The following is a 21,269-nucleotide window of genomic DNA, read 5'->3' as shown; positions in this document are numbered from 1 at the left end:
CAGCTGTGCTGGGCTCCATGCCCTCCTCTTTTTTTTTTTTTTTTTTTTTTTTTTTTTTTTTTTTTTTTTTTTTAACTTTTGTTGAGTTCAGGATTGAAGGCACTTGAGATGGCATTTCATGTTTGGACTTAGGTGTTTATTATTTCTTATCAGTGAAATAGTCTCACAACTATGAGTTTTGTAGCCTTTCATTAGTAAGGCACAAAATGGCTATTTTTTGTTACGATGTATTTTAAGACTAAACTATCTAATTAAGAAATGACACAGATTATTTTCTCTTTTAATTTTTAATAACTGATCTCTTAAAGCCTGCAATTCAGACTTTTCTGTTTAATGACAAAATATTACTCAAACTCATGAAGAAGAAGGAAGAAGAAGGTGAAGAAGAACAACCTGTTTCTGCGTTAAAACTTTAATTTTGCTTCATATTTATTTCTATATTTTCAAACTTTAAGTTTTTAACTTTGTGATATTACAGACTTTTAACTAACTACATGCTCGTAATCTTAGTGCTATTAACCAATTTTGGAAGTCTTCTTTACAGCTTTAGGTCAAATATAGTGCTCTTTTGTGAGCCTGTGCCTTTTAGAAGAGAAAGTTTAAAATTCTCAGCATCTACGATTCCAACATTTCACCACCCACCTCTTCCCTGCAGGGAGATGCTGGTGGCACCCTGGGCATCTGCCAGCATGACCAGCCACTGGAAATGACCCCTGAGCACAAGGAGCATTGGGCAATCTCCCTCGCCTGCACATGGCAAGAGGTCTGTGCTGAAAACCCCCACACCCACAAAATCCTGGAATGGTTTGGGTTGGAAGGGATCTCAAAGCCTGTCTCATTCCACCCCTTCCACTATCCCAGGTTGCTCCAAGCCCTGTCCAACCTGGCCTTGGACACTTCCAGGGATCCAGGGGCAGCCACAGCTTCTCTGGGTACCCTGTGCCAGGGCCTGCCCACCCTCCCAGGGGGCAATTCCTCCAGAGTTTTAATCTCTAGTTAACAGTACAACCACACAGAGCCCAGTAGACCCTAAGACCCTATCCAATTTATTATTATTATTATTATTATTATTATTATTATTATTATTATTATTATTATTATTAATATTGCATATTTGTGGAAATAGAACCGTATCCTTTGCCCTGCTTCCTCCCAGGCATATTTTAAGAAGATAGTTACACAAATCAGCAAATTCACAATTCCTCCTCTGATCAAGGTATTGTTAACAATTTAATCCAGAAGCTGAAAACAGATTTAGGCTTGTTACTGCTTTCCACCACACTCTTCTTCCTCCCACAAAAGCATTCCCTGAGGGGCAGCAAAAAGCGGCTTTTGCAGCTGGGTTTGTGCCTTAGAATAGCTTAAAGTGGTGCAAAATGGTGTTTCCTGCTAGAACTTATTGAAACTCCTTTGTGCATAAGTAAGATTATCCAAATCAGCATGAATCTGAGAAAGATATCCCCTCTGTTAGTAAAGTGGGAGGTTCTCATGGGTACAAACCTTTGGCTACTCTTCATTGTCACCAGGCAGGACGTTTGTAGCTCCTTCCAGCTGTGAATGAGGGCAGTGAGTGCCGGGATGTTGGGATTCTTGGTGTGGAAGTGTTGCCAGAAGGTGAATAAAGCAGGATCCATCCACCACGTGGCTCCATCCCAGCAGACCTGCTCCTGTGGGACACCAGCATCCAGGAGGGCACGGAGCTTCTGTCCAGCTGTTTGCAGCTGGCAACCCAAGCTCAAAGAGCCCAGAGTCCATAATGGCCACCAGGAGCCAAGTTCCACTAAACTGGTTGTGAGGGAGGTGTGTGGGAGACCCAGGGTGTGAGGGCCATGCTCAACTTCTGCAGGGACCTCAGCCTATTGAACCTCAGTCCAGAGTGCTTCCCCAGTCATTGGACTGCATGGTTTTCCTCACTGGCCAGAGTAATATCATTCCAGACCAAGTGTAGCAGTTTATTGAGCTTTCCCCCCACCCCAGTTTTTCTTATTTTTAATTTTTTTTTTCCCCCCAAATGAAAGAACCCCCAGAAGTCATTGAGAAGCCAACAATCACTGCCACTGCTTCAGCTCTTAGGCACCCTTCTCCATCAGGTCAAGCATTTCTTTGTAGACCTGCTCATAGACCTGCTTGCCCCAGAGGAAATCAAAGTGGACGAATTCAGGGATGTACTTCTTGTAGGCCACGTTGGAGATACGGGGCAGGGTGATGTTCACATCTTCAGGGGCTGAAATCCAGTCCTTGCCCCCATACCAGGCAGCCAGCGGGGTTTTCATGTTCTCCAGCTCGTAGAAGGGAGGAGTGGTCTGGAAGGCAGAAGGGAGGTAATGGACAAGCCAAAAATTCAAAGTGTATCCTGATGGCTGCTTGGAATTTCTCCCTTATCCCAAGGGATAGAAGAGGAACTATCACCAGGGAGCCTCACTGTACCTTGGGCTCCTGTTCTTTTCACTAGAGGGTCAAAAAGCCATCATTGAGTGACTGAGTCCCTTATTTTTATTAGAAAGTTATGAACCTGCTTCCCCATACAAAGCAAATTCCATAGATAGCATGCAATTCATGGAATCACAGAATGGTTTGGGTTGGGATGGACCTCAAACATCATCTTGTCCCAGCTCCCCTGCCATGGGCAGGGTCACCTTCCACTAGCCCAGGCTGCTCAATTCTCCAAATACAGTCTCAGCCACTGCGATATTTTCATTGGGATATTTATATTTTTGCTCTGAGCTCTCTCTTACCTGGTTGTAATGAAGCATGTTGTCACTGCCGTAATCATAATATTTGAATTCCCCTGTCTGATAGAGCTGGAAAAGGAGAGTTATGTTTATTATCCATGCATTGGAGGAAGCTCTAAGAAAGATAAAACAGGTGACAGGGGACTGCACTGCTCCCTCCTGCCACCAAGGCTCAGGGAAGCCGTTTTTACATCTGGTACTGGATTTTGGGAGGAGAGCCCAGCCCCAGGAAGACCTCGGGAAGAAACCCACAGGGAAGAACGTGGTGTACAACCAAAAGCCTGAAAGGAGACATGAATCAGACCTTTGGGCAAGTTTTTTGTGTGTTGTGGTCAATGCCATCAGCAGAAGGACATGAGTAGAACGTTTTCAATAATTAGTTGTATCATTGGTGGTCTTACTGACCCTCAGCCTTCACTGTGGCGTCTCCTGTCTGGTTTATCACCAGCCTTTGTTCCACCTCCACCTCCTACAAGCCCCAAGGACTCTTGGACCTCTTTTGTTGGAATAAATAACTTCACCTGCAGCAGTGTTTCAGGGCAGCTTTCCTCCCTCTCCCTCACACAGCTCTGCAGGGGGAGCAGTGGGGGATTGTTCTCAGCCCCTGAACAGAGAGGGAGGAGAACACGAGGAGTTACCTGGCGCCAGTGCAACATGTTTTTTAGGGATGTGGAGTCAGGGTAGCGGGCCAGGTAGACATCCATGCGGCTCTGCAAGAAGAGAGAGAGGTTTATTCTCTGCCCCCCAAAAAAATCCACGTCAGAAATAAACCCAGACCTGTTCAGTAAGCACACGAGCCTCAGCCACATGCTCACACCGAGCTGTAGAGCTCCCTGCAGCAAGCTGAGCAGTTCCCATGTTAGCCTGCCTGGTTCCCAAGGCAAAGTAAGGCTCCATGCCTCGTGTTCAGGGTCCTTTTGCAAAGGCAAAGCTCAGCTCATGGCAGTAGCTCCATGTGCTGCTCCTAACACGTTTCCTTTTTGGAATATTAAGGAATTACACCTTGAGGAACCCCCACGCTGGTGCCTCCAGCCTGAATTTTTCTACCAGCCAAAGATGTGAAAGGCCACGTGGAGGCAGCAGATTGACAGCTCGGGCTCGGACAGGGAGGAAGTGGATCTCTGAGAGGGAAGCTGCAGTGTACATACCACGTTCAAGCTGTTGGTGAACCCACCGGGCAGGTAAAAGACCAAAGAGCACACGGTTTTCAGCATGGGGTAGGTGCACATTCTGGAAATCACTTGCTTCAAGACCTCATCCTTATCAAAGACCACTGTGTGTCCTAAAATGAGCTGTGGAAGTCAGAGGGGTGTATCAGTGGGGTGTATCATGTTCTTTTTTGCCTCCAGGTGCTCCCCACCTCTTTGCTCACCCCTGAAAGCTGCTGACAACTTTGCTGTGCTTTGTCATTTTGGCTTTTCAGAAAAGGCCACAGCCCTGGAAGAGCCCTGACCTTCCTAGGAGAGGTTTCTCCCGGGAGAAGGGACCCAAAACCAATTCCTGTTAATAGTTCTGTGATTAAGGTTGGACAGGAAGATGATTTATCTGCCCTCCAGGCTCACAGCCCACGCACAAACACACAGAGCAGGGAGATGGAGGTGATGTACAAGCCCTGCGTGTCTCAGGTGACCTTCCCAGTCCCACCTCCCCCTCACACCTCACGTGTGGCGAGGACACACCTTAATCAGCACCTCGGGGAGGTCAAACACCCTCACCAAGGGTGACTTCATGTTTGAGTTCACGGTGATGGGAGCCAAGGCGAAGAACATCTTGATTTTGCGATCCAGTTCAGGAATGGATGAGAAGGCAATGAAACCTGCGTGAGGGAGAAGGAAGCAGACCCTGCCCTGTTGTTCCTGAGGCAGCTGTTGACCTCCAGGTGTGTGTGCCCATCGGAAGGCCCTTCCCTCAGAGGTGGCTCTAGCAGGGCTCTGGCAGCAATGAGATGCACCCGGTTTGGGGCTGCCCGTGCTCAAAACTCTTCTGTTAAAGCAATTACTTGCTCTTTTCCCTTTTGTTGTTTGGGAATGCCTGGATATTCTCCTCCCTGACCAAGGTTTTAGCAACACTCCCAGACTGGGGGTGCACAGCTGTCGTGACTCTGCCGGGTCTGCTCTCCTCCTCAGTACCTGTGGTGGTGCCTTGGGAATAAGCCACGTAGTACAACTGCTCCTGCCCCGTTTTCTGCAGGATGTAATTGATGGACGCTGGAAGGTCATACATGGCCATCTCATGGAAGCTGCAGGGGAGACAGGCACATGACAAAATCACCCTTGCTGACCTTGCCATGGCTACTTGGATGCGGGAAAGAGCTTCGGCAGGAACAGGCAACCCAGTTTCTGACCTCTGGCAGAGGGTGTGACTGTCAGGAGCACCCCTCCTCCAGCCTGCAGACACTGCTGAGGGTACCAGGGACCTGCCCACCCTCCAGTTTCATGACAAATACCTGTAAGCTGAGTATTCCTGCTGGTAGAATTCAAATTCCTCGTGTTTCCGTGACCAGCTGTTCCCCCGGCTGTTCCCGATCCAGACGTCGTAGCCAGCATCAGCGAGGACGAAGCCCAGGCTGGTGTTGGGCAAGTTGGTGACCCAGTTGCTTCCCTCCAACACCAGGCCATGCTGCAGGAGGACCACGGCCTTTGGAGCTGGAGGAAGAAGAGGAGGAATAATTTTCTCTGACCACAAGCAAAATCGATCATTCACATCCAGGTATTGCTTTGGCAGCACCTTCTGAAGTGACACCAGTGCAGGGACACTGTCCTCTGTCCTCAGTCTCTCTGGGGAGGTGTTTTTGAAGAAGGCCAGGGCAGAGACTGGAAATCTGGGGTTTTTTTACACTTATTTGCCATACACATGGGTGTACTTGCTTCCCAGGGGAGAGGCACACTGCCAAGAACTGGGCATCACCCCACAATTGCTTTGGAACAGGGGGTTCAGTGCAGAACAGAAGATGCCAAAATGGTGAGATGGTACTGAATTGGACACAGGAAGGATGCAAAACAGTGAGATGGCATTGGATTGGCCAACTGGTTTGGTTTCCTTTCCTGATTAATGGCTTTTTACTGCTCCACTCTCTGGTTTTGAGCTGAGGTAAAACCTGAGGCAAGATTTCTCTGCCCCATTCATCCTCCTTCCTCTTTGGAGCAAATCCTCTCAGAACAAGGTCAGCATGGTGGGCACCTGCATTTCTTCTGCCTCTGAGGCTATTTGCCTGGTTTTTCCAACAGGGAAAGCTGCCTCCTGGAGCACCCAGCCCACGGTGAGGTAGCCTTGGCCGTGGGCTATTCCAGCCGAGCAAAGCTCTCAGGGTGCCCGGGCCAGGCAGAGCTCCCAGTGGCACTTACGGGGACAGAACATGTTGGATGCCTGCGCCCCTGCCTTGTGGGAGATGCTGAAACTCTCTGGGTTGTCTCTGCCGTGGGGGATCCTCTGCAGGGTGAGGTAATATCCATCATCTGTCACCACCTCATGCTCCTCATATGGGTACCCGTGGTACTGGACAATTTCGCCCTGTGGGAAGGGAAGGACAGCATGAGACAGTCCCCAGGGATGGAGGGTCTCTGTCTTCAGGGGTGGCAGGGCTTGGCTGGGCAAAGCCATCAGTGCTGGTGGTGACTCCAGGGGGAGGGTGGGCTCAGGACCTCCCAATGTCCCTTCCACCAACGCCATGGTGATGTCATGACTTCAGCCGGAATTTTTGGCAGGTCTGCTGAAGATCTGTTGCTCTTTGTGCTGCAATCAAGAGCAGGGCAGCACAGACAGCCAAACTCTGAGCCTGACAGGGCTGTTCTGACCTAACCTGCTGACTTGGATCAAAGCCTTCCCCATAAATGCCTGCCATAAATCTCCGTGTACATAAGAGCAGGGAGGCAAATATCTAATAAAATCCTGGTGTCAATCCTCGGTGAAGACACACAGAGCCCGTGGGTCTTGCACGGATCATGTGGGTAACTTGCTCAACCGAGCAGGAAAAGAAGGGACTTACAACATCCATGGACACCTCGGGGTTCTCTTCTGACTTTGCAGCGACGAGCATGAAACAAGAAATGGTGAGGAACAGCCACATCATGGTTCTCTGCAAAACATTGTCAAAACTTTGAGAGACTTTGCTGCCACTGGCACGGAAGCTGGGGGGAGTTCTCTTGATGTGCATTGCACCTCCATCAGGATATCAACCTGATCCCTCAACAGGTGAAATGATTCCAAATACAAAACAGAAGTCCTCTAATTGTGAAAATGGCTCATTTTGCTAATGTTGAACAAAGCCAGAGTCCAAATTCCATCACATTTTAATCCCACGCTCTCCATCAGGCCCTGGTATTCAGAAACATGCACAGGTACAGGTACATCTGTACGTGCCTGGGCAAACCTTTTCTGGAGGTTTTCGAGGACGTGATAATAAATCATTCATTTAAAATAATTTCTTGGATAGTTGGAAGAATAGGTTATTTTGTACCACTGATAGCTGAACTAATGAGGAGTAAACCACCCAATTTTAAGTTGCAGGGCCATGTTCCTAAGAAGAAATCAAATAATGTGGTTTGCTTGGGTTCTCCTTATGGCTGAGAGAGACCCTGGGATACCCTTGGCTTGTTTTTGCAGACCTGAGTGAAATGCCATCTCAGGACACCCCTGTTCTTCCTGGGAAGGATTTTGGTGTCTGCTTCGGCTTTTTCCTACCACAAGGCATCTCACTATGCTATTTTATTTCACAAAAAAAGGATCACAGAATGCTCTGGGTGGAAAGGGACCTGAAAGATCATGTTCCCACCCCTCTGCCATGGGCAGACCCCTGCCATACAGGAATGGGTAGATTTGTTGGAGGTGACAAACTCGCAGCAGAAATGCTGCCTCAGCTACTTAGGGGAGTTCAATAGTGTGGAGCAACTTAGCAGGGGCCTGCCAAATTCCCACTGAATGCCAGCGCCAGGTATCTTGCACGCACCCAGGTGAAATAGAGGGGATCTGGGAGCAGGTTTCTGTCACTTCCCGGCTGACCCTGATCAGGGGGTGACAAAAGCCGCCTGCTCTCTCTGGTGTCGCCGGAGCGGGTCGGAGAGGAGGATCAGAACCTGCACCGCTGCACCGGCTCGGGGTGGCCGTGCCCGGACCCGGGGACCCCATCTCCCACCCGGGGGACCAAGGGCTCCCCACCATCCCCTGAGCCCCCCGGGGTGCGATCTGGGGACTCGAGCCCTCGCCGCGTCGCCTGCCACGCGGCTCCACGAGGCTCTGGACTTGTTATTTTAAGGGCGAGCCTTTAGCAAAGCAAGGAGAGACTGAACACATTTTTGTGACGTAGCGTCAGGAGAAGGGCATGCAAATTCCAGGGCAGAGCCTTGCCTGGGATGGGTGGCCCTTTCCTCTCAACAGCCAGCTTGGAAAAATATTCCCTTTGTGAACTGTCCCTCATCCCAGCAGACTTGGAGAACCCTCGGCGACCTCCCAGAGGTGCGGCAGGGTGACACCTCTTGCAGCAGCACCAGCACGGCCCTGACCCCTCTCCAGACACTCCCACCCCCCTCCCTGAGCAGAGACATTCCTCTGGAGCCGGGACTCCCGGGGAAGCGCTGCTGTGCCATCCCCGGGGCTCTCCAAGTGCCTACAGCCCGGTCCCGCTGTCCCCAGGGGTGGCACCCGAGCAGGAGGGATTACCCGTGGTGGTCAGAAGAGGTGTGGGAGCCTTTGTCCCTGATGTCCCCCGAGCAGAAGGTCCCTGCTGCCTGCGCACGCCGCTCTCATCGGGCTGGTATTCCCTCTGTCCGAATTCGGGAGCGTCGGGAGCCGCCACTCCCTCTGATCCCTCCTCCTGCCAAGGTGTAATTTACCTGAGGGCTGGAGTCTGCTCCGGCAGGAGACAGCCTCCCTGCCTGGGCTGGCTTGGGAATGTTCCCGTGGCACTGAGGAGGGCTGAGAGCTGTAACCAATTGCTTGGTTCCACCCGATGGAGTCACTTGGCATCGCCGTGGCCTCTGTGAACCCGAGGGTGAGCAGCCTCTGGGCTCTGCAGCTCCACTGCGACTGGCTTTGGTGCAAGGGGCTGCTGCTGGTGCCCTGGGAGCTGAGGGGTGAGTGGAGCCAGCCCAGCTCATCCCACCAAACTCCACTGGGAAAGCCATCCAAGCTCTTTTTGGCTCTTCCCGCTGCCTCCTGGCATGGAATGAGCCTGAAAATGCAGAAGCTCCCAGTCCCAGTAGTGACTTCAGGGGGTGCTTGATAAAAAAAAATAGGTAAATAAATCCATCCCCGGGGAGGGAAGGAGCTGTGGATGGAGATTTCACATCTTGCCAGGCTTCCCCTCTTGCCAGCTGGTGATGCCTTTGGCCAGGAGCTGCCTGGTGCCTGAGGAGGTCCCTGCAGGGGACAGGTCACACGGGCCCTTGATGTCATTTTTGGGACATCTGCCTTTGTGGCCACCTCTCCGCTCCTTACCCAGGTGCCCACTCCTTGCTGCAGGACTGGTGCTGAGCATGCACCCCATGGGATCCTGCAGCCAACACCTGCCAGGTGTGGTCCAGCCACGCTCGCCCAAATGCAGACAAGCCCTGGAAAGCCTCAACAGCTCCACCTCTACCTGGAGCTCTAATGACTGCTCTCTACCAAGGACTAGCTGGAGGCAGTGCCAGAAGCCCTCCCAGCTGCCTCACCCTCAAATAAGCAGTGGCTCAGAGAAGAATCTGATTTTTCCCCTGCAGGGAGAGGAGGAAAGGTGGAAGAACAGGATCAGGTAATCCCAGATGAGAAAAAAGCCACTCCCTCTTTCTCCCAGCACCTACAGAATTTGCCTTCCTTTTGGGGACAGGACATCAGAAAGGATTCTGTGGCCACTCCTGGTCCTGGCACCAAGTTTAGGGCCACATTAGTGGGCAGCCCCCCAGGGTGAATCATTGCACAGCCTATTAAGGCATGAGAAAATCAGAAAAAAAAATCATCGAGATAAAAATTAAGAGTTCTGAGCCAAGCTTATTGCATAGGCTTTAACAGTTATTTTATTTCCTTCCAACAAGCACCCACTGAAAGGCGTGGGGAGAGGAGGGGATTACTGGAAAGCAGCCAGAGGGTGAACACTGGGCTGCTCTCCCCTCTGCTGCTGCCAGGACAGGACTGGTGTGACCATGATGGGAGTCCTGGGAGGGAGCATCCCCCACACACGGGCAGAGAGGGACCTGAGATCCCCTGCCCCATGCTGCTTTCATCTCAGGGAGTTTTTCCTAAATTTCCTTCCATTTCAGCTTGCTGCTGGCTGGCCATGTGGGCACTGAGGTCTTGTGTTGGAAGCCTGGTTGCTGAGAATTTTGGACTTTCTGTGCTGACAGGCACTGACCCCCAAGAGAACTCTGCATTTGACCTGAGGCCGTGGAGAAGCTTCCAAAATGGAATGACAGAACTGGGATTGTGGGTGTGGAGTTTGAGTAGAAGTGTGTGATACCACATGGTGGGAAACTTAGAGTTCAAGGGTTTAGAATACAGTCATATATACAAACAAGATGGAGGTTTTGGGGCAGAGGCTGGTCCTTCTTCTTCACCTTCTCCATGGGTTTGGGTGGTTTTGTGTAATTGGATAAAAAAAGTCCCCATTGAGGGCCATGGGTGGTTGGTTATTGGGTTAAAAGTAAAAATAATTTAGGTGTAATTTTTTAATTGGACAGTTTATCCTTAAAAGACTTTGTAGAGAGAGATACAGCTCCATTTTTAGTTTGTTAGAATGAAGTGCTGTAGAACTCAGGGTTTGTGAGACTGTAACATAGATAAGAACTAATAAACATCTGAGTGCCAACACGAAACACCATCTCATATATTTAATCCTGACCCTGACAAAAAAGAAGTTAAGACTCGACAGTCTTGGAGCAGTGCTTGTCCGTGGGATGGTGCTCTCCAAAGGAAAGAGGAAAGCCTGGGCAGCAGAGGGTGCTGTGAAAGTGCTGGTGAGGGAAAGTAGCTCCTGCCCAACCCCTCACGGAAAGTGTGGTGTATGGAGAAACCCCAAACCCAACAAACCCCACGTCTCCCAGAGCACGAGGTGGTTGTGTGGCCTGGCCGTGGCTACCCGGGGCTCTGGGGGGATGGAGCTCTCTCCTGGGAGGGCATGGGACAGGGCAGCCTGGCCGGGTTACACACCGCAACACCAACATTTGTGTTTGTGCTGCTCTGTCGGACTCAGAGCAGCCTTGATAAGCCATGCTGTTATCTCAGGCCCTCAACAACCCTCTGCAGCTGTGAGGTTGTCCCTGATGGAGGCTGAGGTTGGACCACAGATCCCCAGAGGCTGCTGCCAGCCAGTGTCACCACAACGCCCTGGCTGGCTTTACTTTTCTTCTTCCTGCAGTTGTGGAGGAGCAGGAGGGGGAGAATGAGCCCCTCCATGAATCCTCTGTGTTTTCAGCTGATTATAAAGGTTTTTGTCATTCCTTCTGTTGCAGAGCAGGTGGGATGTTCCTTTCTGTGTGTGCAATCAGTGCTGTTGAGTTTAATTTAGAGAGAAACTTGGGCTCAGGTTTCCCTGCTTTGTCAGTAACAGAATTTAAAGTCTGCTGGTGAAAAAATCCCACCCAACCCCAAAACCCCAGGTCACCCCTGTCTCTGGTTTGCCTTTGTGCCTTGTGAAGTCTGGCCTAGAACAGAGGCTGGACAGAGTTAAAGAATAAAGTAAGGATTTATTAAAAGGATCTCCTTAATGGATCCACCTTGGGCAGTACAAGAGCCCATCCAAGAGGAACCAAAATGTTCCCAAAATGCACGACCGCTCACAGGGGCTCTCACTTTTAGAAGTTCTGCTCCATTTGCACCTTGGAGTTCATTGTCCAATTCCAGCTGCAGCCCATGCAGTCCCATCCTGCTTGTTTTTCTCTCTTCAGGCCACGTTGTTTGTGCTCTTGGGCCTGAGATTTGGCTCATTTGTCCTCGGTCCCCAGCTGGAGAAGGAATTGTTTTGTCTCCCTGCTCTGTGAAGAGAGCTCACCATCCCCTCATATGAAGCCCAGACCCACACACTAAAGCAGCACAGAATGTGAAATACATAAAAGCTAAAATCTAAGGCATCACTTTCCTCCTCTGTCACCAGGGGGCCAAATAAGGTTCTGTGCTGAGCTCCCTCCCTACCTGATCTTTTTACTGCTCCCTTCACTAAACCCCTCCCCACACTCCCTCTGGAGCTATTTTGCAAACCACCACAGGTCAAGGGTGGGAAGACCTCATGGGCTTCAAGGAGAGGCAATTGTCCCTTGGGTGCTGGGCTGAGAGTGGCAGAGCAGGGAGGTGTGGCCGTGGCATTGCTGCTCCCAGCCCTGGACATGGATCTTCCCAGGCTCCCTTCCCACCTGTGTGTCCCCTCAGTGTCTCTCAGCTCCTGCTTGGTGGGGGAAAACCTGTCCTGGCTCCAGCTGTGGTTGGGACAACCAGGACGGTTGTTGGCCATGCCCATGCTGGTGAGGAGCTCACAAATGGGACATGCCAAAAGGGATTTGTGCCAACCAAATTTGTGCTGCCCTGGATAAGAGGGAAAGCAGAGGGCTTGATGTTTTCTGGAGGTTTTCTGCATCTGCCAGGCAACCCACCACAATCAGAGCCTGTCTGGCCAGCAGACAGCTGCCCTGCAGCTGGGGGACCCCAGCCTGGCCCCAGGGCTGCCCTGCTCACACTTTTCAGGCTGTTCCCTTGAGGACAGCCAGGCTTTCTGTGCTGCAGCTGTGCCTCTGGGGCTCTCTCTGTGCCTCTCCAGCCCCGGTGCCTCTGGGACCCCTTTGGGCAGGGGGAATCAGCCATTGGCTCTGGTTGAGCCCACCCAGCCTCTCCTTGCACCTTGGCCTCGGCCTCCACCCACCATCTCTGGGCTCACTCCGATGTGGGGTGTCCCAGTAGTCCCTGGGAACCCAAATCTGGGTTCTGCAGTGGGATACAGCCTCCCCAGTGCCAAGCAGAGGGGATTATCCCCTCCCAGGGCTTGCGTGTGCAACACATCTCCTGCCCTGAGTGGAGCCGGAGGGCCAGGTGTGGAGTCATCCTTCCCAAAAGTGGCCAAGCCTGCCCAGGAGGAGAGGTTAAAGAGGTGGGGCAGGGGCTGGAGAAACAAGGGGGGAAGGCCTAGGGAGAGCTGTGGGCTCCCGGCTTGTCCAGAGAGGCACGGAGGGAAACGGGGATTTTGGGAGAGGAAGGAGCTCTGAAGGACCAAGAAAAGCTCCTCAGGCTTCCTGCAGGCCACTGAGGGAGATGAAGGTGAGCCTGGAGGCCAGAAGCTGCTTGTGAGGACACGGGGACCAAAGGCAGCCCTGGCCTAAGCCCTGCTCCCCATGGGCATCCTTGCCCACATCCTGGTAGGATCTGGCTTTGCTGCACCTGGGGCATTCTGGGGAGAAGGACAAGGTCTGTGCAGCTCTGCCTGCAGAGATCTCTGCATCTCAGCAGCCTGTCCCTGCTCTGGTGGCAGCAGGGGACACTGGGGTGAGCACTACAGAGAACCGCAGCTTGGAGGTCATGAGCTGGGCTAGGGAGAGATTTTGGGGAGCATCCCCCCAGCCACTGGGCTCCAGGGTGGTGGGAAGGGGCAGGTGACTTCAGAGTGTTGCTGGAATAATGTTAAATGCCCAAGCTGTAGTAGCAGGGAAGCTGAGGGAGAAGACTCTCATCATTGCTGCTGGTGGAGGCTGTCCCTGGGTCAGCTTGAAGATTAAGCCTACTTTGTTCTCTGGCCCTTCTCAGCAGGGTTTTTGCTCTCTTTTCTCGAAGGAACACCCAACTCTGCCTGTCAGGTCCGTGCCTGGTTCTGCCTGAAGGGTCAGCCAGGGCAGGGGGCTCCCAACCCAGCATTTTGCCACCTCTCTGTAGCTGTTACCAGAGCAGCCTCCTTCCTCCAGGCCCTTGGCTGGGCGTGGGGAGCAGCACCCAAAGGCCTCATAATTAAATAGAGCTCTTGCAAAGTGCCTCATCCTGCTCTTCCAGGCCAGCATTTAAACCCAGGAAGAAGCCCAAACAATAATTCTGCTCGTGAAGACCACAACAGATGTGTGTCTGTCCAAGCCAGAGGTATTTTGCACTGACAGAGGAAACATTCTGCTCAGCAGTGATATCACCTCAAACCAGGCTGAGCAGGAGGCTGGGATAGAGATGGAGACCCCAAAGGTCCCTTCCCACCACCACTGCTCTCCTGGCAGGAGGAGAGGTGGTGGGGCTGGAAAACGTGGTTAAAAGGGACTCATGAGCCACCGTGGGGGGCTGATTGCCACCCCTGCCAAGGGAGATTTGCTTTGCACCCTTTGAATTCTCCCTCTTGGGATGTCCACACTGACAAAATTCAGTCAGTGTCACATGCAAGTGCTGTTTCTTCCTCCTTTCCTGGGTGAGATTTGCCCCTTTCTTTTCAGCCCCGGCGTGGTGCCTGAGCCTTGTGCTGACATGCAGGGCTGAAACGTTGCCAACAGGTTCCTACACCTGGAAAGCCAGGATGAGCAGCCTGCCTGGCAACCCCAGAACACAGGCAAAGCAGCTGGAATCCCTCTGCCAAGGAAGGCCAAAAATGCTGTCCCAGCTGGAGGACACCACAAGACCTGTGTGTTCCCGGTGGTGGGGACACGTCCCAAACTTTGGGATGTGGCTCTTTGCTGCTGAGCTCCCAGGGATTTGGGGTGCAGTGTCTGAATCACTGGGCTGTGTGACTGGGCAGGGACTGGGCTGCCAGCCGTTGATGGACAAGCTCCATTTTCCTCTAAAGTAGAGGAAAAAAATTCCTCTAAAATAGAGGAAAATAGAGGCTTCAGCCTCTCTGGGTGTCTTTATAAGCCAAGGATTGGTTCCCTCAGTGCCACCAACCCCGCTGACTGCACAGAGGACCCCAAGCAGCAGGTCAGGTTGGTGTTCTCCTGTTCTCCTTCCAGCCCAGGCTATTGCTGAAAGAAAGGATCCCAGATGAGCTGAGAGGTGTTTTTACCGCTCCAGCTGTGCATTTGATGCGTGCAGAACTTGGTGGTTCGACATTTTCCTGGGTCTTCGTCCTTTTTGGCTCTGTGAAAGGGATGGGGAGCTGGGGCTGGGTCACATTACCCAGGGCTGGTGCCTGGGGAGCAGCAGCTCTGAGGATGAGCAGGGACCAGCTCTACTCTCCTCCACCCTGGCTGCCCATGCCCAGGGACTCATCCTTCCCTCTCTGCCACATCTTGGGGTACCAGGAGGAGTTCTGTCATTGCTGAACGCTGCCTGCCAGTGCTCTCTCTGACATCTTTGTGGCGCAGCTTGTCACCGGGCACGGCCACCGTGGCGTGCCACTGTAACATCTGGGTGACGTTGGGGTGGGCAGCAGAGCCCTGGGCGTGGAGGTGACCTCCAGCATGTGGGAGCTCTCAGTGCCACGCCTCAGAGCTGGGAGAGGGCTGTTGAGAGAAGGAAACTCTCATCACAGGCCTGTGTGTGGGTTGCTGCTGGCCGTGGAGCAGGGGAAGGTCCCCTTGCACGTGGTGAAGTGCAGGGCTGGGTGCAGACCTAAGGGAGATGGACCATGGGGGCAGAATTTGGCAGGGATTTGACACCTCTCTGGACAGCCCCAAGGGAAAGAAGCTCTTTCCTAAGTGACAGGCTCAACCAGAGGATGCAATTGGTGTGAAACTCCTGTGGGTTTAGCAACAAGAAAACAGCACTGAGGATCACATTGTTCTATCTGGCATCTCCTGATTCCTGAGCAGGCCTGGCTTGTCCATCCCTTGTAAGCCACAGTGCTCACTGAAGTGGCTATTTCAGCAATTGGTCAGTCTCTGATGTCCCCAGGCATGGCCTGCAATGCCTTGCCTGTGTCTGTGGGCAACTAAGCCTGGTGAGGAGCCAGCCACTGCAGCTCCTGCCTTCCTGCTGTCCTTTCCCTCTTCATGACACATGCAGGTTGAGGAGCTACAGGACCAAAAGCACTTAAAAGAGGTGATTTGCACTGAGTCCAGCCTGCAGCTGTGGCATTGGGCAGCAGGAAAAGGGATATCAGGTTTAGTGATGTGGTTTGCCTAGGGGATCAAAGAGCAATCCAACCTCTCCTTCCCTCAGCCATCACAGCAGTCTAATCCCAGCACATCCCTTCTCACCTGCATGTGGGGATGGAGGCACTGAGGTGCTGGTGGTGGCCTTGAGCTCAGAGCAGGGCACAGAGTAGGCACTTTGTTTTCTGGTGTGAGAGGGAGTTTTTGTTGTGCCCACACTGTGCACTGAAGCAGGTGGGTGTTGCAGTTTTCCTGAGCAGCCCAGGAAAGCTTTCCATGCAATAAGGCTACTAGGAAAACACACTCTGGGAGGCAGAGAGCCATATTTAGCTCCTGCAACAGAATCATCGGGGAATTGGCCTTTGCTGGATGCGCCCTTGAGTCTGGAATGCCTTGGGCTGGGTGCTGTGGGTGGCAGGGCAATCCAGGAGCTGTGAAGCATCCAAGGCAGGGATGGAGCAGGGAAGCTCCTGCAGGATGGAGCTCTGGCATGACCCCTCCTGTTTGGGGGAGCATTCTTCCCCTGAAACGCTTTTTCTGAAAGCTTAAGGATTTCCCTGAAGGCACCCTGATGCTTTTCCTGATGCAGGGAGTGGCAGGAGGCTACTTGTCCCATACTGCACTTACAGCTGGACTAGATGAGAACGGCCACCAAGAGAGGCTTGGGGTGGGTTCCAAACTGCACAAGGGGCTGTAGACACCTGCTCCCCGTGGCAGCATCAGGCTTTGGCTGTGCTGCCAAGCTGCTGGGGCTGCACAGTGTTCCTCGTATCCCTGGAGCACCCAGCCCTGCTCATCCAGCCCCGCTATCCCCCAGGTGCTGCAGACAAGTGAGATGTGGCTGCTGCTGGTGGCCCTGTGCCTGGCCCAGGGGCTGGAAGATGCCATCCCAGGTGCTAAAGTGTTCTACAACCCTGAGATATTCATGAACATCGTAAGTGCTGGGGGAGCACCTCACTTCCCCATGAGTATGCCCGAAGTCCTTCCTGAGGGATGAGCTGGGCTCACCCCTTCCCTGCATCTGCACCTGGCCTCTTTGTGGGGCTCAGGGCATTAAAAATCTCTCATATTTGCATTGCTGGCACACACTTCATGCCCTCAGCTTGAGCTTGACCTCTCCCTGCCCTCCCTCTGATTCCTTCGGGTGGAGGTGACGCTGGGGAACACCCCCTGGGTGAAGCTGAGGCAGGCACAGTGTGCTGGGTCGCCCTCTGCCCTCATGCCATTTCCCTGCAGAGCCAGAAGATCCGTTTCCATGGCTATCCCAGCGAGGAGCACGAAGTGATGACGGAGGACGGCTACTTTCTGAGCCTCAACAGGATTCCCCACGGCAAGGGGGGTGCTGGGCTCTCAGGTGGGCTCAGCCTCACCCAGGGGGGCACCAGCTGTGACCCTGGCCCCTGCCTAGATGCAAGAGGAAACAGTGGGAATGCCTGTGCCTTCAGGCATGGTTTGGGCAGCTGGAAGAGGGATGAGGAGTTTCTTCCTGGCTGCCTTCTGGAGCTCCGCATTGTGTTTTGCTGCACCCGAGATGAGGCGGTGACCCAGCAAAGCCCCAGTGGCTCTTTCCCTGCAGCAAACCCCTCCTCCAAGGTCCAGGCTCAGGGCCTGGGGTGGCAAAAGCCCCCCAAACACAAAAAAGCACCAGCACGACCAGGGAAATAAGGGGAGAAGGGAACTTTAAATGTGCAGCCTGCAGAAAACAGTGTCAAGATGTACAGTGGTGTTTTATTTCCATATGGGAAAGGTGTCTCCTTCTGTCAGCTACCTCATATCTCCTCTTTCAGGACCCAGGACCCCCGTGCTGATAGTGCATGGGTTTTGTCTGGATGGTGGTGACTGGGTGGACAATTTCCCTGACAGCAGCCTGGCCTTCATCCTGGCGGATGCGGGATACGACGTTTGGATAGGGAACAACCGCGGCAACAGCTGGTCCCGCCGGCACCGCAGCCTGTCCGTGGCCTCCGAGCAGTTCTGGGACTTCAGGTCAGGGGTCCACCAAGGACAGGGCTGGGCTGCAGGGCTGTCAGCACTGACCTGGTGTCCCTGGGAGGCTGGGAGGTGGGAATCTCCTCCAGGCTCTCCCTTTGCCGCGCAGCTTCCACGAGATGGCCATGTATGACCTCCCAGCCATGGTGGGCTACATCCTGATGCAAACGGAGCAGGAACAGCTGTTCTACGTTGGCCACGCTCAGGGCAGCTCCCTGGGTGAGTGACATTAATGTCCATCCCAAACTGGACACTGCTGTCCCCTCCTGCCTTCCCAGCCTTCTGCATGGGAGGGATTTGCCACATCCATGCTGGGCTGTGCTGGCATCCAGGAGCATTTTTTGCTCAAACCCTGCACCTCAAACACAGGGCCTGGTGTGAGCTGGGGTTCCTGCTGTGCTCTCATGCTGCTTTTCAGGTTTCATAGCGTTTTCCAGCTTGCCACATCTGGCCCAGAAAATCAAACTCTTCTTTGCCCTGGCTCCTGTGTACACCTTCCGCCATGTCCGGGGCCCTGTGTTAAAGATGTTCTTTCTATCAGACCTGCTGCTCAAGGTACAGGAGGTGTTTGTGGGTTGTTACTGCCGAAATCCAGGGACTTCTGGCAGCTCCTCCCCCCTGCATTGCCACTGTGCACTGCTTCTGCACCTGAGTGTTGGAGCTGCTAGCATCATTCCTAACATTTCCTTGTGCTCCTGCAGAAGATGTTTGGAACCAGAGAGCTGGTTCTGATGCCGAGGAAGGAGAAATCACACCTGGTTGCGAGGTGCAGCGGATCGCTGGAAGCTGAAAAGTGTGCCAGCACTATCTTCATCATTGGAGGGCACGACTGGGAGAACTTGAACATGGTGGGTGCACCAGACTCTCCAGGTCACAGCCTGGTTTTCCTAGACACCTGGAGATAGTTAAGGAGACATGACAATGAGTATAAACCCCTAAAATAAGGTGTGAAAGGCAGTGGTTATTTGGAGATTTCCTGCAGCAGTGTGCAGGTGTTAAACCTAATGGAGTCTTCGGTAAGAGAGAGTCACTTGTGGTCTCATCTCTTAGGGAGAGGAAATGCCTACCTCATTTTTGGCTGACATGCAACAAGTTTACAGAAGAAAATAACCAAAGAATGACTGGGCCAGTTGTATTTCTGTTTTAAGTGTATTTCCATTGATTAAGTGGCTTACCTTTGAAAGCTGCTTCTAGCTCTAAGCAGAATAAAGCTGCTAAAGAATAAAGAATGTATAACATTAATATTGCAGTTATAAGACAGAGTGTTTGAGGTTTTTTGCCTAGATGGATTTTCATCCTTCTCAACTCACTTAGAAAATACTTTCTTTTTCCTGTAGAGCCGAGTGGATGTGTACATATCTCATTTTCCAGACTATACATCAGTAAAAAATCTTCTGCACTGGGGACAGGTAGAGATTCTGATTTTATAACTATTTTATCTTTTTTTTTTAATCTATGAACGTGGTATTTTCAACTGCTGCTGGAAACAGGTAAAGGAGGTAGAATCAAAGCCAAGAGATAAAAGGGATTTTTAAGCTGCTGCACCAAGATGTCTCAAAAGCCACAGCTGTCCAGAGGGGCTGATCCAGAATTTTACCGGGATTAACCCTTTGCCTCTGCCTTCCAGACTGCAAAAAGTGCTGAGTTCAAGCAGTTTAACTATGGGCTGAGAAACATGGAGAAGTATAACCAGGTGAAGGGGACGGGGCGGGCTGGGTTTGGGATGGGGGAGCACACCCCACCCATCAGAGCCCCCAGGTAACAGGAGTGCTTTCCCCTTTCCCAGCTGAGGCCACCATTTTACCAGATCGAAGACATGAGCGTGCCGGTGGCCGTGTGGAGCGGTGGGCAGGACTGGATCACCCCCCCTAAGGAGATCCAGCTCTTGCTGACCCGCCTCACCAATGTCGTGCACTATGAGTACTTCCCTGACTGGAACCACTTCGACCACCACTGGGGCCTGAATGCCCCGCAGCGCATGTACAGGCGGATGGTGGCCATGATGGAGGAGAATCCATGAATCTATCCATGGATCCATCCATTAATCCATCCATTAATCCATCCATGAATTCATCCATCAATCCATCCATCCATCCATCCATGGATGCATCCATGAATCCATCCATGAATCCATCCATTAACCCATCCATGAATCTATCAATGAACCCATCCACGAATCCATCCATGAACCCATCCATGGATCCATGAATCCATGAATCCATCCATCCATCAATGAACCCATGCATGAATCTATCCATGAACCCATCCATGAATTCATCCATGAATCCATGAATCCAGGAATCCATGAATCCATGAATCCATCCATGAATCCATGAATCCATGAATCCATGAATCCATGAATCCATGAATCCATCCATCCATCCATCCATCCATCCATCCATCCATCCATCCATCCATCCATTCATCCATCCATCCATCCATCCATCCATCCACATGCTGCCCCAGCATGGAGGAGCTGCCTGTTCCCGTGTGCCTTGGGCCATGGCGTTTTGTGTGAGGGATGCCCTGCTTAAAAATGTCCCCTGTCCCCGTGTTCCACACTGATTTAAGGCTTTTAAATGCAATGCTGTGATTTCTGCCCGCCCTCTGTGTCTGTAGAGATTGCAATAAAGTCTTGCATCACAGCCAAGCTCCAGCCCTTGGCTTGCTGGGCTTCTGGGCTTGCAGGAGGTCTGCTGTGTTGGGGTTTTTTTTCAGCTTTTGCAGGCTCAGAGCAATCCAAGAGTGAAATTTTACTCCAGGAATTGAGCACGTGCTGTGGTTTGTGGTTTTAGGCACAGGAGGGGAGGACAGTGACCTTGTGACAGCCACTGGTGGAGAGAGGCCACATTTGGCCCTGGGGGCTCTGAGCTGGGCACAGCTGGCAAAGGGCAGGGAAGCAGGAGATTCTCCTCACCAGATCCTCCTCACTGTGCAGAGTGAAGTTCAAACCTGGTGATTTGCTGGTGATGAAATGTGCAAGGAGAGGCTGAGCCGTTTCTCACCTCACAAATCCACCTAGCTATCCCTCTCCAACCACATGGTTTATTGCCAACCTTTTCTTGATCATCCTGTTTGGCTCCTTACTGTTGAAATGAAAAATAAAGTAATGACCAGAGGAGTAAATTTCAGCCACTCTGTTTACCCTGGAGAGGTTAACTCATTACTGAGTCTCTGGAATCAAAGCTACAATATTTTTTCCCCCTACACTTGTGCTGCATTAAACAGGGCAGGAACTGGTAGCTCCATGACTTAGTTTCAGGTTCTGGGGACATCTGGCAAGGCTGAGCATCTCACTTTCTGGGTTCCACCTTATCAGCAGGACTACTCAGAGAAAACCCCTGCAATCACCAAAGCCATGTATCTGCCAGCTTGTAGGAGCAGAGCAGCCCAGCACCAGGATGGATGAGTCCTCTGCAGGTGCTTTTTGCCTTGCCAGGGATGGGAATGGCAGAGTATTGCCAGAGGCTGGCACCAAAAAGATCATCTGCATCTACAGGGCATCCTTGGTGTGGCCCAGTGACCAGGACTGAGATATTTCTGCCTTGTCAGCAGCTCCAGGGTGCTGGAGAAAAACCTCAGTGTGAAAACCTGACCA

At 52.1% G+C, this 21,269-nt stretch overlaps 3 protein-coding genes across 12 annotated transcripts; 2 read left to right on the top strand and 1 right to left on the bottom strand.

Annotated features, from left to right (window-relative positions):
• Positions 1-216: 216 nt before the first annotated feature.
• LOC128810727 (putative lysosomal acid lipase/cholesteryl ester hydrolase) lies at positions 217-8,470 on the bottom strand. 7 transcript variants are annotated; one of them, XM_053983824.1, is made up of 11 exons: positions 7,678-7,955; positions 6,909-7,046; positions 6,718-6,826; positions 6,077-6,242; positions 5,179-5,377; positions 4,862-4,971; positions 4,412-4,548; positions 3,881-4,024; positions 3,371-3,442; positions 2,736-2,801; positions 217-2,303 (listed from the first exon to the last, which is right to left on the bottom strand). In XM_053983824.1, exons 3-11 carry the CDS (start codon positions 6,799-6,801, stop codon positions 2,070-2,072), a joined length of 1,212 nt encoding a protein of 403 aa, XP_053839799.1. In that variant the 5' UTR covers positions 6,802-6,826; positions 6,909-7,046; positions 7,678-7,955; the 3' UTR covers positions 217-2,069. The 7 variants fall into 7 exon arrangements, with proteins under 7 accessions (XP_053839799.1, XP_053839798.1, XP_053839801.1 ...); XM_053983823.1 differs by having other exon boundaries at positions 6,718-6,807; XM_053983826.1 differs by lacking the exons at positions 6,909-7,046; positions 7,678-7,955 and adding an exon at positions 8,388-8,470 and having other exon boundaries at positions 6,718-6,807.
• On the top strand, positions 8,077-10,226 carry LOC128810743 (uncharacterized). 4 transcript variants are annotated; one of them, XM_053983852.1, is made up of 4 exons: positions 8,077-8,183; positions 8,442-8,549; positions 9,189-9,459; positions 9,965-10,226. In XM_053983852.1, exons 1-4 carry the CDS (start codon positions 8,081-8,083, stop codon positions 10,020-10,022), a joined length of 540 nt encoding a protein of 179 aa, XP_053839827.1. In that variant the 5' UTR covers positions 8,077-8,080; the 3' UTR covers positions 10,023-10,226. The 4 variants fall into 4 exon arrangements, 3 of the variants coding, with proteins under 3 accessions (XP_053839827.1, XP_053839828.1, XP_053839826.1); XM_053983853.1 differs by having other exon boundaries at positions 8,361-8,549; positions 9,428-9,459; XM_053983851.1 differs by having other exon boundaries at positions 8,361-8,549.
• Positions 10,227-16,517: 6,291 nt separating this feature from the next.
• Positions 16,518-19,691, top strand: LOC128810732 (lipase member M-like). The gene is made up of 9 exons (XM_053983833.1): positions 16,518-16,616; positions 16,919-17,036; positions 17,470-17,668; positions 17,781-17,890; positions 18,090-18,226; positions 18,373-18,519; positions 19,009-19,080; positions 19,299-19,364; positions 19,458-19,691. The coding sequence occupies exons 1-9, from the start codon at positions 16,518-16,520 to the stop codon at positions 19,689-19,691; spliced, it is 1,182 nt and encodes a 393-aa protein (XP_053839808.1).
• Positions 19,692-21,269: the final 1,578 nt, after the last annotated feature.

The sequence above is a fragment of the Vidua macroura genome, chromosome 8 (assembly GCF_024509145.1).
Source record: "Vidua macroura isolate BioBank_ID:100142 chromosome 8, ASM2450914v1, whole genome shotgun sequence".
NCBI classification, from domain to species: domain Eukaryota; kingdom Metazoa; phylum Chordata; class Aves; order Passeriformes; family Viduidae; genus Vidua; species Vidua macroura.
This window is presented reverse-complemented; position numbering and strand designations above follow the sequence as displayed.

Coding starts and splice junctions, on each gene's coding strand:
- LOC128810727 (XM_053983820.1), bottom strand. CDS start 7,889: ATGGTGGGGAGCCCTTGGTCCCCCGGGTGGGAGATGGGGTCCCCGGGT. Junction 4,972..5,178: donor CAGGAATACTCAGCTTACAG/GTATTTGTCATG, acceptor TCTCCCCTGCAG/CTTCCATGAGATGGCCATGT. Junction 2,802..3,370: donor ACATGTTGCACTGGCGCCAG/GTAACTCCTCGT, acceptor CTCCTTTTCCAG/CTCTATCAGACAGGGGAATT.
- LOC128810743 (XM_053983851.1), top strand. CDS start 8,081: ATGGGTGGCCCTTTCCTCTCAACAGCCAGCTTGGAAAAATATTCCCTT. Junction 8,550..9,188: donor TGATCCCTCCTCCTGCCAAG/GTGTAATTTACC, acceptor TCCTTGCTGCAG/GACTGGTGCTGAGCATGCAC. Junction 9,460..9,964: donor AGGTGGAAGAACAGGATCAG/GTAATCCCAGAT, acceptor CTTCCATTTCAG/CTTGCTGCTGGCTGGCCATG.
- LOC128810732 (XM_053983833.1), top strand. CDS start 16,518: ATGTGGCTGCTGCTGGTGGCCCTGTGCCTGGCCCAGGGGCTGGAAGAT. Junction 17,037..17,469: donor GGGGGGTGCTGGGCTCTCAG/GTGGGCTCAGCC, acceptor CTCCTCTTTCAG/GACCCAGGACCCCCGTGCTG. Junction 17,891..18,089: donor CGCTCAGGGCAGCTCCCTGG/GTGAGTGACATT, acceptor GCTGCTTTTCAG/GTTTCATAGCGTTTTCCAGC.